Consider the following 23,878-nt stretch of genomic DNA (forward strand, 5'->3'; position numbering starts at 1 on the left):
AGGGTCTCCATGCAGAGGAAGGCAATGGTAAACCACCTCTGTTAGTCCCGTGCCTTGGAAACCCTCCTGGGTTGCAATAAGTTGGCTTCGACTTGACAGCACTTTACACACACACACACACACACACACACACACAAACACACACACACACAAACTCATGATTGAGATTCTTGCTGCAGTGTGCTATAATGTACTTCAGTTTCTTCTGTTCATAATATGTACTTGTAACTGACATTACCTGAAAAGAGTGTGTATTTTCTTGTTAGTCAAAATATCTAGCTACTGGTCACTAAGAGTATTGAAATATGGTTTGGCACTGATCGAGGGAACTGCGAGCATTTTTCTACTTGTGAAATGGGTGTTTTTTATAAGCCATTTTCTGTTGTACCCCTTTACGCTCCCCCAACTGCAATTGAGATTAGGGAGGCTTTCAGGAACAGGGGGTTTGGATCCAACCCTTGGCCTCCAGTGGGGACATCTGTGACAATTTGAGTGTTTTGAACACTGAGGGCCAAAGTAGTTTTCAAAGAGCTGGGTCTGGATTCCCCAGACCCAACTCTGTGTCATTGTAGCCACACAGCAGCTGTGGGGGATGTCTGTGAATGTCACCATGGGAGAAGGGAGGACTGCCTTTGTTCCCAGCCTTTTTCCTGTGCCAGAACAGCCCTGGCGGAAGGGTTACTTTGTTTTTGCTGCTTCCCATGGAGTATTCTGTGCACATAAAGAACACAGGCCCAACCTAGCACATCCGGTTTGGCCCTAAGAATCAAGGAGAATATTTATTTTCATCATGTTTGCTTGATGGGGTCAGCCTTACCTTCCTCAGAACTCTTCTTCCCTTCTTTTTTTTTATCAGAGTGAAATCTTGCTTTCATATCATGGACATTTGCAAATATCGCCCAAATTCATATGATTCAAATAATCGCAATAAAACAACACACATGAGACCAGTTGCCTCAGGCAGTGTCCCAGGTCTGACTGCTAATTTCCCAAAGATTGGTACAGTACGAAGTCAGGTAAGTACCTTTGGGGTGACTTAAACTTTCCTATTTGCACTTCATCCCTTCTGCAGTGGTCCGGGGTGGGGCAGTCTTCAGTAATTGGAAGCTTCTCCCTGGAGGAAGCCCTTTTTAGTGACTTCTGGTGGGAGGGGTTTCTCCACCAACTCTCCAGTTTCACCTCAGAGCGCAGCGGCTCTTTTTTCCCCTCTGTAGCCTTTCCTTCCTTCCCTCTCTCACCTTCTCTGTCCAGCTGGGGAGAAGGCACCTTTTCAGCTACCTGATGCAGGGGTGGGCTTGCGTCCACTGGAGTCCAACCTCCTCCTCAAGCTGTTGGGGGAGGGGGGTCTGTGCCTTGGCCACTCCACCTCCTGGTTGGGACCCCTGGAGTGTTTGCGGCTGGGGGTGGCTTCAACCATCCTCGCCTTTTTGCCCTGCGCAGTGGGAGCTGGTGGTGGAGCTGCACTCACCTCTTCACTGCAGGGCCAGGTAAGTCTGGGAACCAGGCAGACAGCCCCCCCCCCTCTGTTGGGTGTATAAGGTGGGAAAGAAAGGGGAAACTGGTGAATACCAGTATGGCAGATTTTTGTTTGCAGCCCCCTTAGAGCTAGCCAACTCTCTAGAGCTGGATTACTTCCCTTCCCCAACAGGGCCTGGCTGTCCCCTGCAGAATTCAAATGCTGGGGGATTAGATTCAGTGCCTGATGCCTTGGGAGAAAATGCTGAGGCAAACCTGGCATGAATCAAGGGTGAAATGCAGAAGAAGAAAAAAACTACTGGCCTCCACTTCTGCAGCTACAGTCAAAGTTCAGGGGCAGTTTTCCTCCACCTCCCCTAAGCAGCCACTTGAAAGGCTTAACAGGAACAGGCATCAAGCCAGGAGCAAATCCCAGTCTCCTTCCAGATCTTTCAGGGGGTTCAGAGGGAGATGTCCACATAGTCATCCTCTCCTCTACCCAAGAGGTGTAAAGCATCTAAGGGCAATGTATTACTTCAGGTCTAAATTCAGAAGCTGTAGCCCTTTATTAAACCCAGATTCAGAAGTCTCACAGTTGTTTCAGAGAGCCAGCATGGTGAAGTGGTTAAGAGCGGTGGTTTGGAGTGGTGGACTTTGATCTGGAGAACCGGATTTGATTCCCCACTCCTCCACATGAGGAACGGAGGCTAATCTGGTGAACTGGGTTGGTTTCCCCACTCCTACACACGAAGCCAGCTGGGTGACCTTGGGCTAGTCACACTCTCTCAGCCCCACCTACCTCACAGGGTGTCTGTTGTGGGGAGGGGAAGGTGATTGTAAGCCTGTTTGATTCTTCCTTAAGTGGGAGAGAAAGTTGGCATATAAAAACCAACTCTTCTTCATCTTCTTCCTCTTCCTCTGCTTCAGCTCTGACGTTTTCACTTTGAAAACTTTGACAGTATATTGGGTCTTCCCCTCCTTAGAAGTAGTGTGTAAGGCAACAACCTGGAAGTCAAAACATACCTTTATACATAACTATTGCATTGACAGGGCTCCATTGGCAGATGCTTCCTTTGGCTGCAGGGTACTCCAGCAGGTTAAGATACCCACCCAGGGATACCTGCTTTTTGTATAGTGTTAGTGAAGACTTCCCCGCCCTGGACCACTGGAGAATGGAAAGTTTGTTCAGTTACCATGAATTTCCCTTCTCAGTGGTCCTAGGGTGGGATAATGTTACCTGCCCAGAATGGCAGTCCTGAAGGGAGAGCCCGGAGTGGACTTTCAGGACCTGTCTGGCTGTGTGTGTTTTTAGGCCACCAATAGTTTGAGTCCAGAGAGTTCTTCTTCCCCTGTGTCTCTGTTTTTATGTCTTACTACGTTCGCTTTCTTGTTTATGTGGTGATAGCATATTTTTGTAGTTTAGGGGAGTTGGATTGCTTCGGGACCAATCTCGGAGATCAGGGGAGAAGCCCCTCCCTTCAGGAATCCCCCAAAAAAGGCAAACGATCCTTCCTGCCTCTAGGGAGGAGCTTCTTCCCATCAATGAATAATGCCCCACCCTAGCACCACTGAGAATGATGGCATTGGAAGGAACAAACTTATTTACAAGGGAAACAAAATATGTAGGGGGTTTAATAGCATTTCAGTGATGTGAACAATGTAATCATATGTTATTGTTTTAACTAAAACTTCCACATCTCACCCTATGAGGAGGCCCAAAAGCTGGCCCTGCTTCAGGATCTTACAGGGCAAGATCTGAAAATTGTATTTCGGACATGATAGAGTAGCTCAGAGACGGGAAATGAGGCATTTGTGCCCCCCCCCGGTGATGCGTGAAGTTCCTCAGTGATGTGATTCAAGTATAGAAGTAGTTTTGGACTTTATATTACGGCACTGTTTAATCCGTGCCCTGCTTAGTCTTCTGCTCACACCTCTCATCTGGAAACAAAAAAGAGATGGCTCCGGCTGTGGCCCTTCTTTCAAGGGACCACAGGGCAAAAAATCAAGCAAGCGCTTCAGGTTTAGGGTGGGAGGGAAGTCTGGGCAGCACATGGATAGTAATTTGGAGTTCTGCTCTATTCCTGTGCCAACTAGATTTGAGTCCAGCAAGCACTTTGGAGACCAACAAGATTTCCAGGGTATAAGCTTTCAAAGGACTTCCTTCATCAGACACAAGTGAAGGGAGCTTTGACTGTTGAAAGCTTTTACCCCGAAAATCTTGTTTGTCTCTAAGGTGCTAATGGACTGAAATCTGACTGTTACACTGCAGACTGACATGGCTACCCTCTGAAACTAGTTCTGTGCCAGAATCAGCTGAGGTTGGAAAAGCCTCTGGAGGTCCCTGGCAGTTCTTTTGGTGGGAGCTGCTTCCAGTATTGCCCTCCAGATATGGCCGGGTCCCAGTATTTCCTTCTGGCAAAACATGTTTTATGGAACATGCCGAGTCAGAATATGTTTATATTTCAAAACTGCATCGTTATAGTGCCCCCATGTGGTCAAATTTCCATTTGCCAGCATGTACTGAATGGAGAACTCTACTTGTTGCAGAGTAAAAATACCCTTTAAAACTATAAAAATAACAGGAAAGAAGCTGATATATATATATATATATATTTAATTTAATTGGTTATAGTTCTGTGAGGTGTGGTAGTATTTCTCTTTCTATTTGTATATATGCATTGGCATTTGTTTTAGTTGACTATATTTATAACACATAAAATATGCATAAAATATAAAAAGGAATAGAGATTTAACTGTTAAATAAAAATTAATAGAAACATTAGACATATATTTCAATCACAGTAATGTCCATTGCTTAACATTTTTATGGTAAGTCAGGTACCAATTTAGTACAGCGTACCTATATAAAGAACGGATCTATAACGAAATGTGTTTTTCATTCATCGGTGTGGAAAAATTAGCAATGAAGTTTTTAATTTATCTGCTATGTCCTCTCTTTCAGACACTAGCTGCATCTGCCCATTCTATTATGCATCATGGAATACCACTACAAGCAGGAACTGCTCAGTTTGGTTGCAATGATGCTTTTCAGCACACACTGATTATTTGCCCGCCTACAATCCAAGGTACCATTCAATTCAAATGCTCAATTTAAAAATAATTAGAAACAGCTGGCATGGCTGTATTACCACTATGCCCGAGGGGATATGGCAGAGTGTAAATGAAAAAATAATGGCTGGGATCTTAAGCGGTATGAGAAGAGTTGTACTAGAGGAAGGGGAGGGGCCGTGGCTCAGTGGTAGAGCATCTGCCTGGCACGCTGAAGGTCCCAGGTTCAATCCCCGGCATCTCCACTGAAAGGGGCTAGGCAAATAGGTGATGTAAAAGACCCCTGCCTGAGACCCTGGAGAGCTGCTGCCGGTCTGAGTAGACAATACTGATTTTGATGGACCAAGGGTCTGATTCAGTATAAGGCAGGTTCATGTGTTCAGGAAGGCCGCTACCCAGCCTCCTCCCCCACTGCAGCCTTCTGTTCCCCTTGAAATTGTACCCAAAGGTGTGGGTAGCAAACTGGGAGTCTGCATCAGGAATGAGGAAAAGCTAAAAAAAAAAAAAAATCTCCCTTCCCTCCTCTGCAGATTGGGGAAAAAAAGTCATGTCAGAGGAGCCTCTGCTGTGCCAGTGGAACAGCACCTTAGTTTAGGATACAAGCCAATATTTTTGTTTCACACTGTATTCACAGGGCTTTGTACAGGAAAAAAAATATATGGCTTGAATCCTGTGCCTCCTTGTCACTTGTTCTCCTTTTTGTATGTTGCTGAGATAATATTCTGCTGTGGGGTGCAAGTTCCTTTGGCACTAGGCCCTTTTCAGCTCCTTGAAATGGGTGGAAACTCAGCAGTGGCAGGGGCATTTGCACTGTGCAGCAGAGGACCGCTTCTGCGGCAGACAGAGAGCCGTGCGAGCAAGAAGAAGGTATCGGATACAAGCCTACTACCTGAAACAAGTTTAAAAGCAACTTGAAAGTACTTTATTAACATTCGGGTTGATTATGTGTTATATTTACACAAAACGTAATGTAAGATCTTATTAGTTGTCCAGAAGAGTCCAATCTTTCAATCATAATTTTGAAATCTTTGTTGCGAAATAATTCTAAATTTCTCTGCCGTGTATTAATGCAACCTAACATGCGCTATGGCTTAAGGGATCACAAGAGGGGTAGTAGAATCTGCTTCCTTTGATGAAACCTGAGAAGAAAAGCAGAAATTGTACTGCGGTTCTTTTTCCCATTGTCATTGATTCAGCTGATTTACACTGAGAACTATGGTGGGCAAATATTTAATATTTAGACAAAATAAATGAAAGATGATAATGGAGTCTTAATGATTGCATTTTGAGGCACTATCTAATGTTTAAATCCATTCCATCGCTAGTAACAGTAATGTTATTATTTTAATGTTTAATGAGTGGACGTCTTTTTAAAATAAGATTTCACTAGCCTCTCTAGTAGAGCGGTGTCATAGATTTCTTGTCACTTCCGTTGTGCTTAAAAGCAGTGCACACACTAATCGAACTGACAAGCAGTGGTTCAAGCACTGGTCAAACTAAATTTCATTCAGTGTCGTTATTGTCAATTGCAAGCTTTTTAAAGTTCGCAAGATTTTGTAAAAATTGGGTTAAATGTTCATACAGATCCAGCATGCAAGGAAGGGTGTGCTGAAATCTGAAGAGCAGTTTACTTTAACATGTTGAGACCCCCACACCACATAGTAAAGATGTATGAGCACTAATGGACTAGCTATGTCTGTCCTCTTCTTAATCTGTCAGCCTTCAACAGATGCTGTCTGGGTCATGTTACCTAATGAAACTCTTCTCCTTGCTGCCTTGGTTTTTTGCTGAAGGATCTCTTACACTTCCTTGACAAATTTTCTCTTGTGTGTTCTTTATTTTTATCACTTGGGAGTCTAGGACTAAAATGGTGCAGACCCTGGAGAATTCGTGTTAACGCTAGATATAACTAAAGGCTTCTCGGTCTTATAGTACTTGCCGCTTAAAAAGTTGTGACATTGCATTAACATCTTAATCCCAGAAATACAAAGGATACAACTGATGATTGAAGGGCCTATTTGGTATCGTCCGCACAAGCTGTTCTGTAATTTTGTGGCAAGGGTTTCCATCTGGAGTGTTATGGTACATTTCAGTTTAGTGTTGGCTAACTTGGTTTTAGGGTATGTCGCCACTCATATTCCTGAATCTAATTTTAATAGAAGAAATAATTAACCCTTGAGGCTCTTACTACAATACTAACCTCTGGGTTTTTTTGCGGGCAGTGGACAAGCCTGCAAAGGTTTGTTGACTAGGAATTTCATTTCCTGGTTTGTAGGCAAATTGCACTTAGTAGTAATTAGATAGTTAGCCTAATTTAAATGTGCCCCACCGTATCTAATTCGATTCCCAGATAAGTTAGCCGGAAGGTTGTCTGAAATGATGGAAGGAAGGGAGGAATCTTTGGAATCCTCCCCAGTCATTAAATCATTGTTTGGTGATCAGGTGAATAATGTCTGAGTTGAGTCCCTGAAGCAGGATTTTCCTTATGAAAATGTCCATCGAGTTGCAAGGAGGAAAATGGAAGGGGTTATAATTAATGTAATTTGTTTATTTCATCAAATAACTTAGAATTTAATGTTAATACAAAGTAAATTGGATTAAAGCTTATTTTTCCCCTTTTCCAAATTAGGCATTCCAACTAATCACGGGAAGCCTAATGGTTACTCTGTACGGGTAGATAATACAGTGCCACTGGTAACGCAAGCCCCAACCCTACAGCCACTCCAGATAAGAGGAGTCCTTTCTCAGGTATGTTAACTTGTTTGGTGTTAGAGACTCATTTTCAGCATTATCTTTTTGTGTTTTTTAAATTTTGATGTAACGTCCGCATTAGTGTAGTTCTCTGAAATGTTTTTTGTGTGTTTATAACAGACCTGGTCTAATAGAACACAGCAAATATTGCTTCCAGCATGGCAACAAGTAGGCCCCGTGGCTCCTGCTACAACGCTAGCCTCTGATTCATGCCCACAAAGGCTTGGAGACTGGGGGTACGTCCCAATAGTTTTGCTACCGTGAAACAGATTCTGTGTCTAAAACCATAGCACACAACTTTTATTTATTTGAATAATGATCTCTTTGTCCTCTCCAGGAAAGTGATTTCGCATGGCAGCCACTACAACTCAGTAATGGCCCAGTCTCTTTTAACCAATCAAATAACTTTATCTGCCCCTCAGCCAATCAATGTGGGCATCGCACATGTTGTCTGGCCTCAGCCCACATCTACCAAGAGGAACAAAGTGTGCCAGAACAGGTTGGTATTGTGTGGTGTCTCTGGCTGGCTGAGATGTAAAGTAAATAAATAACCATACTTTCATAAAGAGAAAATATACTATAAGCACTGCATGCTCAAAAGATTGTTGTTACATACAAAGTAGCTTGGAAAATTTACTTAAATTAAATGTTGAGAAACAGCTTAAATTTCTCAGAAGCTTATTAATTAACAACCAAAGGATGAGAACAAAAACTGTTTTGCATTGTAAATTAGCATCTGCTGCCCGTTAATCTGTTCCGATCTTATGACAGTAGCGGCTGTGATTATGTATCTGCAGAAACAGATTTTGGTGTGGTGATGTAAAATATTCAGGTAGCCCTAGTTAGCTGTTCCTAAACTTATGTGCATGAGGGTTTGTCAAAATTTGAAGTATTGAAAATAGAGACATTGTGTAATAGTGGTCATAATATGACTTAGAATAGTATTAAGAATAGTCTTTCTTTTGCTGGCAGCAAGAAACACTTTAAGTGCTCTGTGGAGAAAATGTGCCCCATCACTACAGAAGGTATTTGCAAAGGTATGGGACATTTCAGTAACGGAGATACCCAAGGTCATGAAGGACAGTTACATTGGTGAACTATGTTAAGTAACCCCAGATTCATGTCCACTGAAGTCCATAAAGACACTTCCTAGAGAATTCAGTGGATTTTGAATTTGATTCAAAAATGTCTATGGTGTCCAAGCCAGCATTTCTTCATTCCTTCTTTCCTTTTTAAGAGAATGGTTACCTTCAGCGTATTGTACCACATTTCATTGGTAAATCCAACTTTAAACCTTGCATTGCAGCATCTGAATACAACCCTGCTTGTGATTTGCAATAGTAACCTGGAAAGTTTTCCATTATTTCTCTGGAAAACAACATTACAGTGTTATCTGTATGTTCATTGTTTTATGTTTCATTCGTTTATTTATATTCATTGCTGTTCAAAGTTTATGTTCCAGTTTAAGTTAACTGGGGGGGGGGGGTGAGAGGGAAAAGTAAAGTTTTTGTTTTCCAAAAGAAACATCTTTACAAAGTGCCTAAATACGTGTCTTCTTCACAGGAGTAATGCGTTGCAAAATACCAATATCCAAAATTCAGCATTTGTGTCTCCAAAGATAATTAATGTGAAGGCTGGTGAGAAACTAAGTTGTGTAGAAACACAGTACAATCATAATTCAGAGGGACAGGAAAGCAACTGTTGCAAACCACCTGGTGGGCTGGACCCTGATTCATCGGTTTCAAACAAACAACGGCAGGCTATCATCATTGCGGATTCCCCAAGTCCGGCAGTCAGTGTGATTACCATCAGCAGTGACACAGATGAAGAAGATTTGGCGCAAAGGCATTCACTTGCAGAGTAAGAAGTTGCCCTTCAGTTTTAATTTCTGTTTTCTCTTATGAGACCAGTGCTTGGCTAACACTTAGAACATTGTGCATGCTTGTAAGGGGTTCCTTTTGGTGCCTGCAACATGAAGCTTCCTAAATATGTAGCATTAGTAAGTGGGCATATTTGGTCTATGGTTTTTGTTTTGCTTTTACAGTCAGCATCAGTGAAACGGGCTTGTAGTCGAACTGATCACTTGAATCTTTTTGTCTGCAACTTCCCCTCCAGATTGCCAGATGCGCACAAAAGCCATAAAGGATAGTAGGCATAATTGAAACTGAGCACAGGCAGAAGAACTTGTATTTTGGAGCCATGGAGAACACCCCCCTTTATTTTTCAGGGGAACAAAATTGAAATATATGCATTGCTTACTTACCTATCAAACCTAAACTAATTTTACTGATTGAATAACATGCAATGCATTGTTTATAATTTAATTTGAAAATACTATTATACTATTTAGCATATTTATGGAATTTAAACAGTGAAGTAGCCAAGTTTGTTTAAACTTCACTGTTTAAACATATTTAAACAGTGAAGTAGCCAAGTTTGCAGATGACACCAAATTATTTAGGGTGGTTAAAACAAAATCGGACTGTGAAGAGCTCCAGAAGGATCTCTGCATACTGGAAGAATGGGCATTAAAATGACAAATGAGATTCAATGTGAGTAAAGTGATGCATATTGGGACAAAAAATCCCAACTTCACATATACACTGATGGGATCTGCACTGGCAGCAACAGACCAAGAAAGGGATCTTGGGGTGGTAGTGGATAGCTCAATGAAGATGTCAACCCAGTGTGCGGCTGCTGTAAAAAAGGCAAATTCCATACTGGCCATAATTAGACGAAGAATAGAGAATAAAACTGCTGATATCATACTGCCCTTGTACAAATCTATGGTGAGACCACACTTGGAATACTATGTACAGTTTTGGTAACCACACCTAAAAAAGGATATTACAGAGCTTGATAAGGTGCAGAAAAGAGCAACCAAAATGATTAGGGGACTAGAGCAACTGTCCTATGGGGAGCGGTTAAGACGCTTAGGGCTGTTTAGCTTGGAAAGAAGGTGGATGAGGGGAGACATGATAGAGGTCTATAAAATTATGCATGGTTTGGAGAGAGTGGACAGGAAGACGTTGTTCTCCCTCTCCCATAATACTAGAACACGGGATCATCTGCTAAAGCTGGAGGGTGAGAGATTCAAAACAGATAAAAGGAAGTATTTTTTCACACAACACATAGTTAAATTGTGGAAGTCCCTCCCCCAGGATGTGGTGATGGCTGCCAGCTTGGAGGGCTTTAAGAGGGGAGTGGGCATATTCATGGAGGAGTGGGGTATTCATTGCTGTTAGTTAGAATGGATACTAGTCATGCTGCTTACCTATTCTCTCTAGTATCAGAGGAGCATGCCTATTATTTTGGGTGTGGTGGAACACAGGCAGGATGGTGCTGCTGCACTCATCTTGTTAGTGGCTTCCTAGAGGCACCTGGTTGGCCACTGTGTGAACAGACTGCTGGACTTAATGGGCCTTGGTCTGATCCAGCAGGGCCTTTCTTATGTTCTTATGAATTTAAAAGTGTCAATATCTTTATTTTCTATAAGAAAAATTGCATATATACCGTTACTGGAGAAACAGTTGCAAACTGCTACACTGTGCCAAGTACATGTATTTTTTAGGTTTTGTAGGTAGGGAAAAGTAACAGTTGAAGGTAGAAAACAAATTATGTAATAAATAAAAGAAAGTGTTATCTGGATGGAAAGTAACAGTAGGTAGGAATACCATCATGTTTGGATATTAAGCTAAACTTCATAACAGTGAAAACACTGAACTTTTTAATAATGTATTATCACTAAACACATTACAGTTTATTAATTGTTGCCAAAATTATTTACATTTAAACACAACACAACACAAGCCTTTATTGGCATATAAAAAGGAAGAACATACATTTGGATAAATCCGAGTACACATAAATAAAATTGGATAAAACCATCCCAAATCAGCCATTAAGGAAAGCTACACACCATTCTCGATACCTGATTGCAAACTGTAAGAACCTTGCCACTGATTCAATTATCTTTGGGTTTTGTGTGGTCATAAGATAGGATGTACATTTAAACAAAAAAACTGAAAATGTTGAATGTCTATAGAATAAGGTTTTGTTATTTTTTCCAGCGCTTCCCCAAATTTCCCAGTTTTTTCCATTGAAAAAAAGTCCTTGGACTTTTTCATGCTTCGTAAGACAAGGATTTTCTCACTCAAAACCAGAAAATGTTTCATAGTGTAGTTTTTTCCAGTTTGAGTGTGAAAAACCTTGCCTTAAGAAGAATGTTTTAAGAAAACATTTCCATAGGGGTTTTTAATCTGTGCTCCCCCAGGTTTTCCAGTGTTTCCATTTCCTGGCCACACTCACATCTTACACATGTGAACACACATGAAGCTGCCTTATACTGAATCAGACCCTTGGTCCATCAAAGTCAGTATTGTCTACTCAGACTGGCAGCGGTTCTCTAGGATCTCGGGCAGGGGTCTTTCACATCACCTACTTCCCTAGTCCCTTTTACTGGAGATGCCAGGGATTGAACCTGGGACCTTCTGCATGCCAAGCAGATGCTCTACCACTGAACCACAGCCCCTCCCTCATGCTTATGTAATTTTCGTAAGCGTACATCTCTAAGCGTATGTAATTTTCCTTCCCCCCCCCGATATCAGGTGTAAAGGTAGCCTTGATTGTGAAGCCTGCCAGAGTACCCTCAATATTGACCGTGTGTGTTCATTAAGCAGTCCTGATAGCACTTTGAGCACCAGCTCTTCTGGACAGTCCAGTCCGTCTCCTTGTAAAAGGCACAACAGGTAAGGCTTTTTCTTTTAATGAACTGGGTTTTACGTAAAGGCTGTTTTCTGGAAGGACTCCTGAGATGTAGGCATATACGGTATAAGCTTGCCCATGCAGCTCTGTGTATAATCGTGACAAGTCATCTGTGTGCTGGATATTTTCAAGGTGGGGATAAGGTTGAAAGACTACAGGGGGGAGAAGCCTTACCTAGCTGAGTATAGACTTTTCAGTTTTTTTTAAAAAAATTATAAAACAAACAAAACAATAACAGACATACACATTCACACAGTTTTCATCCTTTTCGGGGTTCCAGTAAATAGTAGTCTTTTCAAAAATCTGCAGTTTATATCATTAGACAAAAGGAAAAGTTAATCAGCCTTAATGTACAGTTCTATGAGCATAGCCATTATATCTGCTTTTGTTATAATTGCATTCTTGGCTATTCCCACTACTCCTTCTCCACTTAAAAATTATACAATATTTATCATAACTATTCTTAATTGTATTTATCTCCCCTTCTAGTTTTGCAACACTCTCTATTTCTACTTTTTATTACATATAAGTCAATTATCTGATTGTTTCAACTTGAGCCACTAGGATATATATATTACTATACATCTAAATAATATTCTCTGATAATTTCTACTTTACTGTATGACACCTTAAGCTGACTTTCAGTTTTAATCTTTCATATGATCATAGAATCATGGAGTTGGAAGGGTCTACCAGGGTAATCTAGTCCAACCCCGTGCACAATTCAGGAAATTCACAACTACCCCCCACACTCCAAGTGACCTCTACTCCATGCCCAGAAGATGGCCAAAAGAACAACAACAAAAAACCCCGCCAGGATCCCTGTCCAATCTGGCCTGGAGGAAAAATTGCTTCCTGACCCCAAAGTGGTGATCAGAACTATCCTGGGCATGCAAGAAAGGGCCACGAGAGCCGAACACTGATGCAAACCTTCCTGCCTTCCCTCTCATAATCTGCCTTAGGTCAGCATTGCTGACAGATGGCCATCTAGCCTCTACTTAAAAACCTCCAGGGAAGGAGAACCCACCACTTCCTGAGGTTTAGAATTGTTCAAAATTGTTCATGTTTCTTGTTTGGATGTGCCAGTCATATATTGTTCCTGAAGATTATTGATACTGGTGTTCTAAAATATGTGCTCAAAACTCCTTTCTGAGATGCAAGCAGCAATGCTTTTCTGGTGGACTTTTACCCTAATGGTTAAAGCTCTGTTATGTTACTAATTCCTTAATAATTTTTTTTAAATTAAGTTTTCTATAGACTTGCAGGGGGCTCAAATGAATAGCTTTGTTTAGTTGTGAATGTCTTGGATTTATGATCCATTATGGAATTATCTTGCCTCCTTGACAACAATCACCATAGTAACTAGGCTCCCCCAATTAAAAAGATGAGAGAAACTACTAGGACTGAGCCAAATGTTCCACAGCTAACATTTATAGCATGAAACAGAGTAGGTGGTGGCAGTTTCTTAAAGACCCCCAAAAGCTTACCTTTTTTTATTGGTTCACTGCTATTCACAGCCTCAAGCAGCTGTAACTTGGGGCATCTTTTTTGTTTGAAAAATAGCTGTGTGTCCCCCACCTTTGGTAACAGTGACATGCAGTCAATCACTTCAGTTCATTTGCTTTATACACCATTGCAAACCAGGGTTCCTCACAAGCATTTACAAATGGTTTTTCAGGGGGTGACCTAATATACATAGCTAAAATTAGTTTAATTTACAGCTGTTACATTTACAGACAAGAAATATGACAACCTCTCTCTCTCTCTCTCACTCTCTCTCTCTCTCACTCTCTCTCTCTCTCTCTCTCTCTCTCTCTCTCTCTCTCTCTCTCTCTCTCTCTATCTATCTATCTATCTATCTATCTATCTATAGCTTGTTATACTGAGCATGAATGAAATGATCATCTCTACAAGAAACAATAATTGCATATATTTAGTTCTGATTATTTTTTTAGTTGCTATAGCAAAAAAATGCTGCTTAGTAGGCCATGCTTTTATGCAAACGAGAATGCATGTCAGGGCAGGTGGCACCTAGTCTTTGCAGCACTCTTTCCCTGTAAGTTATTTTGTTTTGCATTTTCTTACAGCCCATTCCTGAGCCTTTCGGCGGCCGGGGATGGTGTGGCCGAGCTGCTGCCACGGCGCCTCCAAAGAGGTTCCCCGGTCTCCGAAAGGCTGCAAAAAGCCTTTTTAAATAAAAAAATTAAAAATGGGGCATTTTTCCCCATTGCGCCAGGAAAAAACCTAACGTCAGTTCCGCCCCTAGGAATGCCCCTCCCACGCTGGCACTGCATGTCTCTTCTGGGATTTATGTCCCAGAGAGACTGTGCCGCCGGGGGAGCAATGTGTGGCTCTGTGGCACTTAGGTGCTGACAGAACTGCCCCTGCCGCCAGCGTGCCTCTTATCAGGGAATAAGAGGCACTTAAGCTGGCGGTGTGTTCATGCTGCCTCCTAAGCCCAATGGCTCCTTAAATCAGGAATGAGCCTTAGTTTGCTTGTTGCAGTTAGTGCACCACTGTTCCTGAGCCTTTGGTGGGGGGATGTATTCTATTAGAAACTGTTTTGTCATTGGGTTGGAACCATATGTAGTTATTTGGCTTCCTTTTATGTTATGTATGTATCTGAAATAGTGTGGCAGATAGAAATGGCTTCGGTGCAGATTTGCCTGTTTTTAAATACTTTAAAACTATCAGCACTGAAAATGCAAGCTGATTTCATGCCATATACATTGTCTAGCAATATAGTAATTCCCCCTATAAATAATTTTTGTATCTTTGATGGCTGTTTTTCTTGGTTGCTGCAGCAAGGATATAAAAAGATCTTGTTCAGGAACTAGAGGAACACAGTGTCTGGATGACTGGTCTTCAAGTGGTTAGGACTCACAAGTGGGAAGCTAGCTAGTTCAACTGACAGTGCTTTTTAGAACACCAATTATACATTGAAATCACTTGTCCTGGAAGGGTAGAGCCCCACAGCATGAATTATACCAGGAATGAGCAATCTTCATGCTTACACAGTCTGCTTTTGAAGGAAAGCTGTGCTACTCCAATGTGCTATAACACAAAGAGGTTGTTTCTTCTGCTAATATTCTGCACTACGCAGAAAACACTTGTGTGCCTTTTGTTCGCTATCATTTCAAGGCTTCCATGCCTTAGTTTAAACAAAACACTCTTGACTGTCAGTGAAAAATGTTTTTAAATACTGAAGACCACAGTTATTAGGCATAAGCTTTTGTGGTCGGAGTTCAGCAAGAAGGGATAAAAATGGCCATATGGAGCCAAACTGCCAGCAACACCAGAGAGAGCTGTAAGTATGTCACCGTACTACGCAGAGCACAAATGAATACATGATGCATTGACACTCCCCTGACTAGCAGGCTGGTGGTGAATTGGAATAGCAAACTCAGTAATGTAAATTAACACCTAGAAAAGGACAGCTCTTGTAATGAGCTAGAAAATATCAAGACTTGTTGATCTTACTTAATGTGACAGGCTGTCGAGGATACCCCTCTGATTTTCCTAATCAGGAATTTGTTGTAATCATGCCAAGTATTGTATTATGAGTGTCCACTCATTTACCACTGTAGCACAGCCTGTTTTCAAACACTTTGCCCTTAGTCTGAAATACATTGTAATGAAAGTGAGAACCGCTGATTTCATTGGAATGCATTTCCGCAGTTGTGAGAGGTAAGGAATGTGTTGGGGAGAAATAGTCAATAGTAAGAGGCTGGCACTATGCCGTGGATGGTTCAGTGGTCAGTGGTGGACCATGCCAACATTCTGCCCACCGCTGAATTATGGGAAGCTGATGTTGCTGGGGAAAATCATGATTGAGATTGCAAAGATGTCTTGAAGAGAATTAAATTTTATGCAAGGTCAGCACATCCCTATTCATATTGGCTGGATTAAATGTTGAAAGTTTTCGTTATGTACAGTTTGGAAGCTTCTGAGGTTCTGGAGATGTTCATACTTTTCTGTTCATATGTTCATATATTGAAATCTGCCTTTACTTCTTATAATTAGAGCACAAGCCAGGAATTTTAACAAGGTCATGTTCAAACAGGAGAACTTTCTGTGGTTTTAATTTTACTTACTTTTGCATCCCTCCTTGGGTATATATGCTACATAAGGAATACGTTCTAGGTAACAGGACAAACTATACATCTCATATGACAGAACCTGCCATGTGTAATAGTGCTTTACTTTATTGCTATACTCTAGTATGTCAGATGAGGATCAAGAAAGTGGCTGTGATACTGTGGATGGCTCCCCCAGTTCAGATTCTTCAGGCCATGACAGCCCATTCCTAGAAAACAGTTTTGCCGAAGATACCAGGGAAAACCCAGAAATAAGAACCTCAACAAACTTGGAAGCCAAACCAGCTGTCTGCACTGTGGTGGTGCCACCAATGACGATCGAGAACAGATTAGCTGCAGACGAGCAAATGGCACACAAAGGTAAACGGAGCTTACTTGTTTTACTATGTTGGCATGTTCTGTTGAGTATGGCTTTTGTACTTCTTTCAGCTCATTTTTATACTGGGCCCAAACTAAAAAATAATCAGGAATAGGCACATGTGGCTTCTCCCCTCCTTCAATAGAACATCCCTATTGGATTCTGCGACATACACTGTTTACAGTTAATAGCCAAAACAGAGATGTTTGGGATGTGTAGTTAAGTGAAACTATAAAAGTATCCCGCTTTTGACCTGTCCTTGTATTTTGCTAGATGTCACCTGCCAACCACTGGTAAAACGTCGATCTGCCCGTACAAAAACAAACCATCCTTCTGGCTTTGGTAACCGGCAACGAAAATTGACATCAGCATTCCATCAGCAGCACTCAAACCTCAGTCAGGTATGTGTGCAAACTCTTAACATATCAATATAAATACCCCAGAATGTGGTTGGACACTGCCTTGAAATCTGTATAACACCCACAACTCAAGTTCACCCAGTTACTGTTACAGAGCGGTGGTTTGGAGCAGTGGACTCTGATCCGGAGAACGGGGTTTGATTCTCCACTCCTCCACATGAGCAGCGGAGGCTAATCTGGTGAACTGGATTTGTTTCCCCACTCCTCCACATGAAGCCAGCTGGGTGACCTTGAGCTAGTCACACTCTCTCAGCCCCACCCACCTCACAGGGTGTCTGTTGTGGGGAAGGGAAGGTGATTGTAAGCCGGTTTGATTCTTCTTTAAGTGGTAGAAGAAGTCGGCATATAAAAACCAACTCTTCTTTTTTTGTACGAGATCCCATTGGTAGATCCATTTCAGAAAAGTGAAAATCTCTCTCATAGCAGTTCACACGTTGGTGTTTTGTTTGTGATTCTTTGTCGGGATCGGCCTTAAGCGGCAGAAAACTGAAATAGACCCATCTTGTCAACTTCACTGTCTCCCCGGTTATATCACCTCTCCTGAGTCAGAGGTGATCGTTGTTAGCCTGTAGCATAAAAAGGAAACAGGAGTCCAACAGAGCCATTAATAGTTTATCCCAGCATAAGCTTTCATGAGTCAGAGCTCACTTCATGATGGATTTATTTGTTTTGTCAGAACTTTATGCTGCTTGCTTTGTGGTCTATAGATCTTATATTGGAGTCAGTGATGCTAACTCCAAAGCCAAATTCACTAGATGACAGGTTCTGTCTGCCAACTCCAGTATCAGAGAAGCATGTCTATTATACTAGGTGCTGTGGAACACAAGCAGGATAATGCTGTTGCAGTCATCTTGTTTGGGGGGCTTCCTAGAGGTATCTGGTTGGCCACTGTGTGAACAGACTGCTGTTGGGCCTTGGTCTGATCCAGCATGGCTTTTATTATGTTCTTATGTTCACTCTTTCTTTTGCCCTTTTGCTTTGTGATTCTGGGAATGGGTGAGAGGTTGTACAGCACTTAGTGGCAGACTAGCACCCGAGAGGCCCAGGTCCCAAGTACTCATTCAGCCATGAAGCTCACTGGGTGACGTTCGGCCAGTCACTTGCCCTCAACCTAACGTACTCACAGGGTACTGTGGGGATAAAATAGGGAAGGAGAACAACTTTCCTTTTTCTCCCACAGAACTGTGGTTTGGGCGCCACAAATGTAACTGGTTGTCAGTTGATTGAAAACAGACAAAAACATATTTTGCACATAGATCACGATGGGAAGCCATGTTAGTCTGTCACTAGCAGTAGAAAAGAGCAAGAGTCCATTAGCACCTTAAAAACTAACAAAATTTCTGGCAGGGTATGAGCTTTCGTGAGCCACAGCTCACTTCTTCAGATACATCTAGAAAGTGATTCCATCTATCCTTAAGTAGAGAAGAGTGAATTAGACACACAATGGCAATGTAAATGTCAAAAGCAAGTAAATGACATTAGCAAGTGCAATTGGATTAGGCGTGATATCCAGAGGGGTAGTAGGCATGGAGAAATTAGCATTGGTAAGGAGACAGGAATTCCAGATCTCTATTCAATCCAGGAGAATGCATGATCTTGACTCATATCTAAAAGACCACCTCTCCTGATGTGCCCCGTTGCAATAGCTGAACTCAACTGAACAAACGTTTCTGAAGGTGCCACCCTACAAATGGTTAAGATCAGCAGCTGCTTGTACCCAGACATTCTCTGCTGTAGCTCCCACATATGGAATGACCTGCCTGAGAATATCAGGAAAGCTTCCATGCTTCTGTCATTCCATAGAATGTGTAAATTTGAATTGTTCAGGAGGATGCTTTTACAAAGGGGCAAGGCTGTTATTTATGCCACGTTTATTTTATGCATTTTATTCTTACTTCATTATTTTCTAATTTCTGTAATCCATTTTTTGCCTTTCTTATATGTCATGACTTAGACTGTTTTTATTGCAAAGCTTTAAATGTTATAATCTGCCTGAAGTCTCCGTGAGAAAAGTGGACTATAAATACAGTAAATTTAAAAATGCTAGAATAGAGGGGACCCTTCATTGATCTTTTAGAACTATGTAATGTTGAGAAGAAGAATATTTACGATGAAAACAGGAGGAAATCTCTCCCTCAGGATGCTACAGGAAGCAGTGGTGGGGAATGGGAAGGTTGTCTGGAGATAGAGGCACCATAGGCTACTTTAGATGTGGGGAAATACCGTATTTATTATTCGAAATTTAACTGTCATTTCTCTTGGGGCAGGTTCAACACTTTGGATCTGGGACTCAGGAGTGGAATGGAAACTGTGGACCCTGGAGACAGCAGGCCTATATCCCAACCAATGTTGCCAGTCATGCATTCTCTCTTCAACATGGAAGTCCCACTCATACCTCGGTTCACGCACACTTGGCTGGAAGTACGCATCTTGGAGGACAGCCTGCTATTTTACCGTATCCATCGTCTGCACCTCTTAGTACTGCTGCTCCTGTGGCCCACATCCTAGCCTCACCATGTACCTCAAGACCGATATTACAACATCCCACTTACAGTATATCTCATCACAATGGCATAGTTCACCAGGTCCCAGTGGGCATAAACCCCCGACTCCTACCCTCCCCAACCATCCATCAGACTCAGTACAAACCAATTTTTCCACCACATTCTTACATAGCATCACCTGCTTACACAGGATTTCCATTGAGTCCAACAAAACTCAGCCAGTATCCATTCATGTGAGAACTCGAGTTCAGTATGCTGAGGAAGCTCAATGAAACATGCATTGATTTTGAGAGGAAAACATGGTATTTAATAAATATTAGCCATGGCACAAGAAAATTATTTTTTTTAAATCATGTAAGACTTTGGTGCAAATTAAACAACCTTGAGCTTTAACTCACTTTTAATGTGTTTTTTGCACATTTGGTATAACTTGTCTTTAGTCACGTTATCTTCTTATAGAGTAAATCCAGGCAGGTGACTTAATGGGAGCAGAAAACCAGTTTTGCTCCTGCTATTTTTTATAAAATTGCCTTCTAACAAGTGCGAGACACGTCTACATTTGGGAAGCCATTTGAGTGTACAGATTTAGAGCAACAGATGCACATGTGTCATCAGTATCATGTATGAGTAACTTCGTTTGTATTACGTATCTTGGTGTTCCGTGTCGAGTCACTTATCTAAAGAGGTTGAGCTGTTATTCACATTGCATGTGTCCTTTTGCATGGGCAAAAATAAAGGTTGCCTAGAAAATTGCTCTTAAATGTCGGTGTCCTAATAATCTCAGCTGCATTGTATACTGTTTCCCACACATAGTGCCTTAAATATTTGAGGTTGTCGATGTTCCTATATTATACATGTTGAGGACTGCAGCACTTAACATTCATTCAGATTTGCTGATTATTTGATAAAGTAATGCTCTTTTTTTAGATGTGTGCGTGCGTGTGGTATAATTTTTAGTACTGAGTGTGTTTTGTTTATCTAGAAGGCAGCATGTTTTGCTGTAGCTGAATTCTGCTGTCTGATACTTTCCCCTCAGAACGATCAGCTTCGAGAAAAAGCATTTTGTAGTGCTTAAGGAAAAGTTGATTCAGTAGCTTTTTTTAAAATTGTGTTTTATACTGTTCAGTGGAACTGCAATACAATCTAAGTAGTTTATTTTCAAAGTGTTTATGTCCAGTTGGATTTAATATCCTGTTTAGAGGTGCAGTAGGCATGACTTGAGTAGATTATGAAAGAAAAAAAGCAAAATGCTCGTTGATTCATGCTGTGGTTTCATCTTAGCTTGAGCAAACCATGCAGTATTTAATAAACAGTAGCGAATTATTTACTATTGAAGCTTGAAAAGATGTGAGTACTTTGTGTGCAATTTTTCATTTATGCATGAGAGAGATTTTAGCCTTTTTACATTATAGTATTTGTTCTAGCCTTTTGGGATGTTTTCTTATTTAATACATTCCGTCAGGGACAATAAATTACATGCTCCCCCCCCCCGAAGTGCATCTTTTCTGTGTTTTTTGTTGTTGTTGTTCTTCGTGTTCAAGTAAAATTGCTTTTGCAGCACCAAAGACTTAATCATCCATTTCCTATAAAAGGTAGCTACTTTTTCATAGACCTCAAGTATAATGTAGTGTTAGCAATGGGTTCAAAGGAAGGTATTAAAGTGAGGTTGTGTTCTAGCTTATGGGGCAAGTAATAAACTGTATCATTTATCTTGAATGTATCATAGATAAAGCTGCTATTATAATGATTGCCACTTCAGATAGCTGTGAAATGAGGTGATTTAACTAGTTCTTAGCCTTCTGTTTTCTGTATAAGTCTAATTACATGAAATGGAAGGGGGGGTTGATTTTGTTTTGTTTGTTTTTATGTTTGGAGTGTTGTAACTATTATATTGTAAATGACGAAAGAAAATACATATGTTATTTTGGGGTGTGTTATTTGCATCAGTATTTTATCTCCATTAACTATCACTGCATATAAGTGGGTGTATCCATGTAATTTAATTTTATTTTGTGTTCATATTGGCATTGTGTAGACACTTAAAACTGTATCTTGGTGGCTTGGCTTTTTTTTATAAACAAAGGTTTCTGGAATACAGTTCTTACAGCATGGACTGGAATCAGAGTGTAAAGTGTTTCTCAAGCACAATCCTAAGCATATTTACTCAGAAATAAATCATTTTGAGTTTAATGGGGCTTACTCCCAGGTAATTGTGTTTAGGATTGCAGCCTCAGTTACTAACAAGGTTTTTCTTCGTTCCATTAACACAAGCAGTGTTTTATTTAACGTATGTTTAAGTGAAATGAATGTGCCTACATTTGATTTACTTTTAAGGATTGAAATACAGCAGTATTCATAAAAACCAAAACCAGCAGTGCATTTTAATGGCTGAAAATGAAATTAAACTCTAATATTCCCTACAAGGTTTGGGCTACAGCCTGAGAGCCACAGGTATAATTTTGCATGTCCAGTGGAGCTTTTAACCTACTGTTCTTTTTCTAGAAGCAGCTTCTGTCCTGCGTCAGAAAAAGCTCTTTTGAAACTTTGTGGAAGTTTTAAAAGTTTATGACACAGCATGGGAGGCTGGTGTTCAAATGAGGAGTAAAAGGTTTTACTGGCATGGATAAGTTCTAGAGGCTACCTAAAGGAGTTCTCTGGATTTTGGCTTCAGTGTTTTTTCATGAACAGCATTTTATATAAATACAAATTGTGTGTGTGTGTGTGTGTATATATATATATATATATATATATAAAAGCAAGAATTATCTGACTTAATGCAACATTTTCAGAACGTACTAAAGTTTAAGTAGATGAAGTCAAGAGACCAGTCAAGCAGATCATGCTCCTTCCTGTTTGTGGTCCAGCAAATTCTGATTTTCTGTTAACTTATTGGCCTGGAGAATTGGGGTTTCTTGGTGTGATTTCCACTGCTGGCAGTGGACTTGGAAAAACTATGAGCACCAGAAGTCGACTTTTCTATAAAGAGAACAAAAATTGCTTTTTAAATTTACTTGGACCCTTTCTTGCTCTTAAGTATTTATTATACTTTTAAATTATACTTGGGATATAAAGCTAATTGTACTTGGCACATTCTGCCAGGTTGAAACATGAAACCTCTGCTATCGATATGCCCCCATTGAAGCTCATATCCCTTAATGTATAGTAATAGAGCAAAATGTTTTTTATTCCTTTGTGGTGATAAAAAAAGAAACTAAGACCTGCTACAACCAACCTGGAGCATAATGTGTGACTATAATTTTTGCCATCTCTGTAGCTTACAACTCTTGCTCCAAAGCAGTTTTATTGACTTCACTTTATTGTGGAATAAATAGCTTGTGGCTTCAGAGGGCCCAACTGTCTGTACAGAACTTCCTACAAGACAAGGGTGTAAATCTGGAAAAGTTATCCCATATTCACATCTTATTGATCTAATGCCTTTTAAATAAAACACTGAGCGATAACAAAATTGCATACTATTTTTAATTTGGAGATTAATTTTATATGACGTCCTTGTATTCAGTTTTTAACTTTAATTCAGGGTGTGTTTTTGATCAAATATACTACTGTATTAACTAATTTTTTTAATATTATCTACTTACTGCAAATTTTAAGTTGGTTTTTGTTGATTAACAGCTAAATCACACTGCGAGTTGTAGAAAGATTTGTTTTAGAACTAATGATATAGATTTGGTTACTAAGTTTGAACTGTTACAGTTTAACATTTATTTGTAGACTTGTGGCTTTTTGTTCTTGATTTCTGTGCTACACTAGTTTGCCATGTAGCAATTGCACTGTGCAATATTACAATAAGAGGACTGGGAAAAGTTTTATGGATGTAATGTTTCCTACAGTTTGCGATAGTATTTCTCTCTAGTTCTCAGTGATTTAAATGTGACCAAGCCTTCTGTACTTCGTCACAAAAAGCGGGTTTTCCAGGTGACTATTTTGGTGAGTGTCAAAATAAGAATTTATGGTGTATTACTGTTGAGATTCACTTTGAATTAAAATATATATTACAGCAATTTGGGAGTTGGCTTTTATTTTATATGGTTCTTCAATCCCACTCCAGTCAACATCCTGGCTGCAGTATTCTGCACCAATTGAAGTTTCTGAACACTTCTCAAGGGCAGCCCTATGTAGAATGCATTGCAGTAATCTAATCTTGATGTAACCAGGGCATGCACCAAAGTGGCTGGATCTTGTCTGCCCAGAAAAGGCTGCAGCTGGCTAACCAGTCAAAGCTGGTAAAAGGCAGTCTTGGACACAGCTACCACCTGCTTATCCAGCAGTAGAACCGAGTCCAAGAGCACACAGCCTGCAGACCTGTTCATTCAAGGATAGTACAACCCCATCCAGAATGGGCAACAACTTAAATCCTGAGCCAGACCTTCCACTCACTGGTAGCATTTCTGTCTTGTAGGATTTAAGTTTTAGCTTAGTCAGTTGTTTCCAATTTTCTGT

The 23,878-nt window shown here is 40.7% G+C and overlaps 1 protein-coding gene across 3 annotated transcripts in view; it reads left to right on the forward strand.

Moving 5' to 3' along the window:
• Nucleotides 1-22,126, forward strand: part of HIPK3 (homeodomain interacting protein kinase 3) — a 102,041-nt gene extending 79,915 nt beyond the window's left edge. For all 3 annotated transcript variants that reach the window (XM_056850700.1, XM_056850701.1, XM_056850699.1), the window contains exons 7-16: nt 857-1,016; nt 4,418-4,541; nt 7,154-7,272; nt 7,396-7,511; nt 7,613-7,774; nt 8,839-9,135; nt 11,883-12,023; nt 16,261-16,496; nt 16,768-16,895; nt 19,181-22,126. In XM_056850700.1, the coding sequence (XP_056706678.1) occupies nt 857-1,016; nt 4,418-4,541; nt 7,154-7,272; nt 7,396-7,511; nt 7,613-7,774; nt 8,839-9,135; nt 11,883-12,023; nt 16,261-16,496; nt 16,768-16,895; nt 19,181-19,654 (1,957 nt within the window). In that variant the 3' untranslated portion in view covers nt 19,655-22,126. The remainder of the gene's footprint in view (nt 1-856; nt 1,017-4,417; nt 4,542-7,153; nt 7,273-7,395; nt 7,512-7,612; nt 7,775-8,838; nt 9,136-11,882; nt 12,024-16,260; nt 16,497-16,767; nt 16,896-19,180) is intronic.
• The last annotated feature ends 1,752 nt before the right edge of the window (nt 22,127-23,878 follow it).

This window comes from Euleptes europaea, chromosome 6 (genome assembly GCF_029931775.1).
Source record: "Euleptes europaea isolate rEulEur1 chromosome 6, rEulEur1.hap1, whole genome shotgun sequence".
Classification (NCBI taxonomy): Eukaryota; Metazoa; Chordata; class Lepidosauria; order Squamata; family Sphaerodactylidae; genus Euleptes; species Euleptes europaea.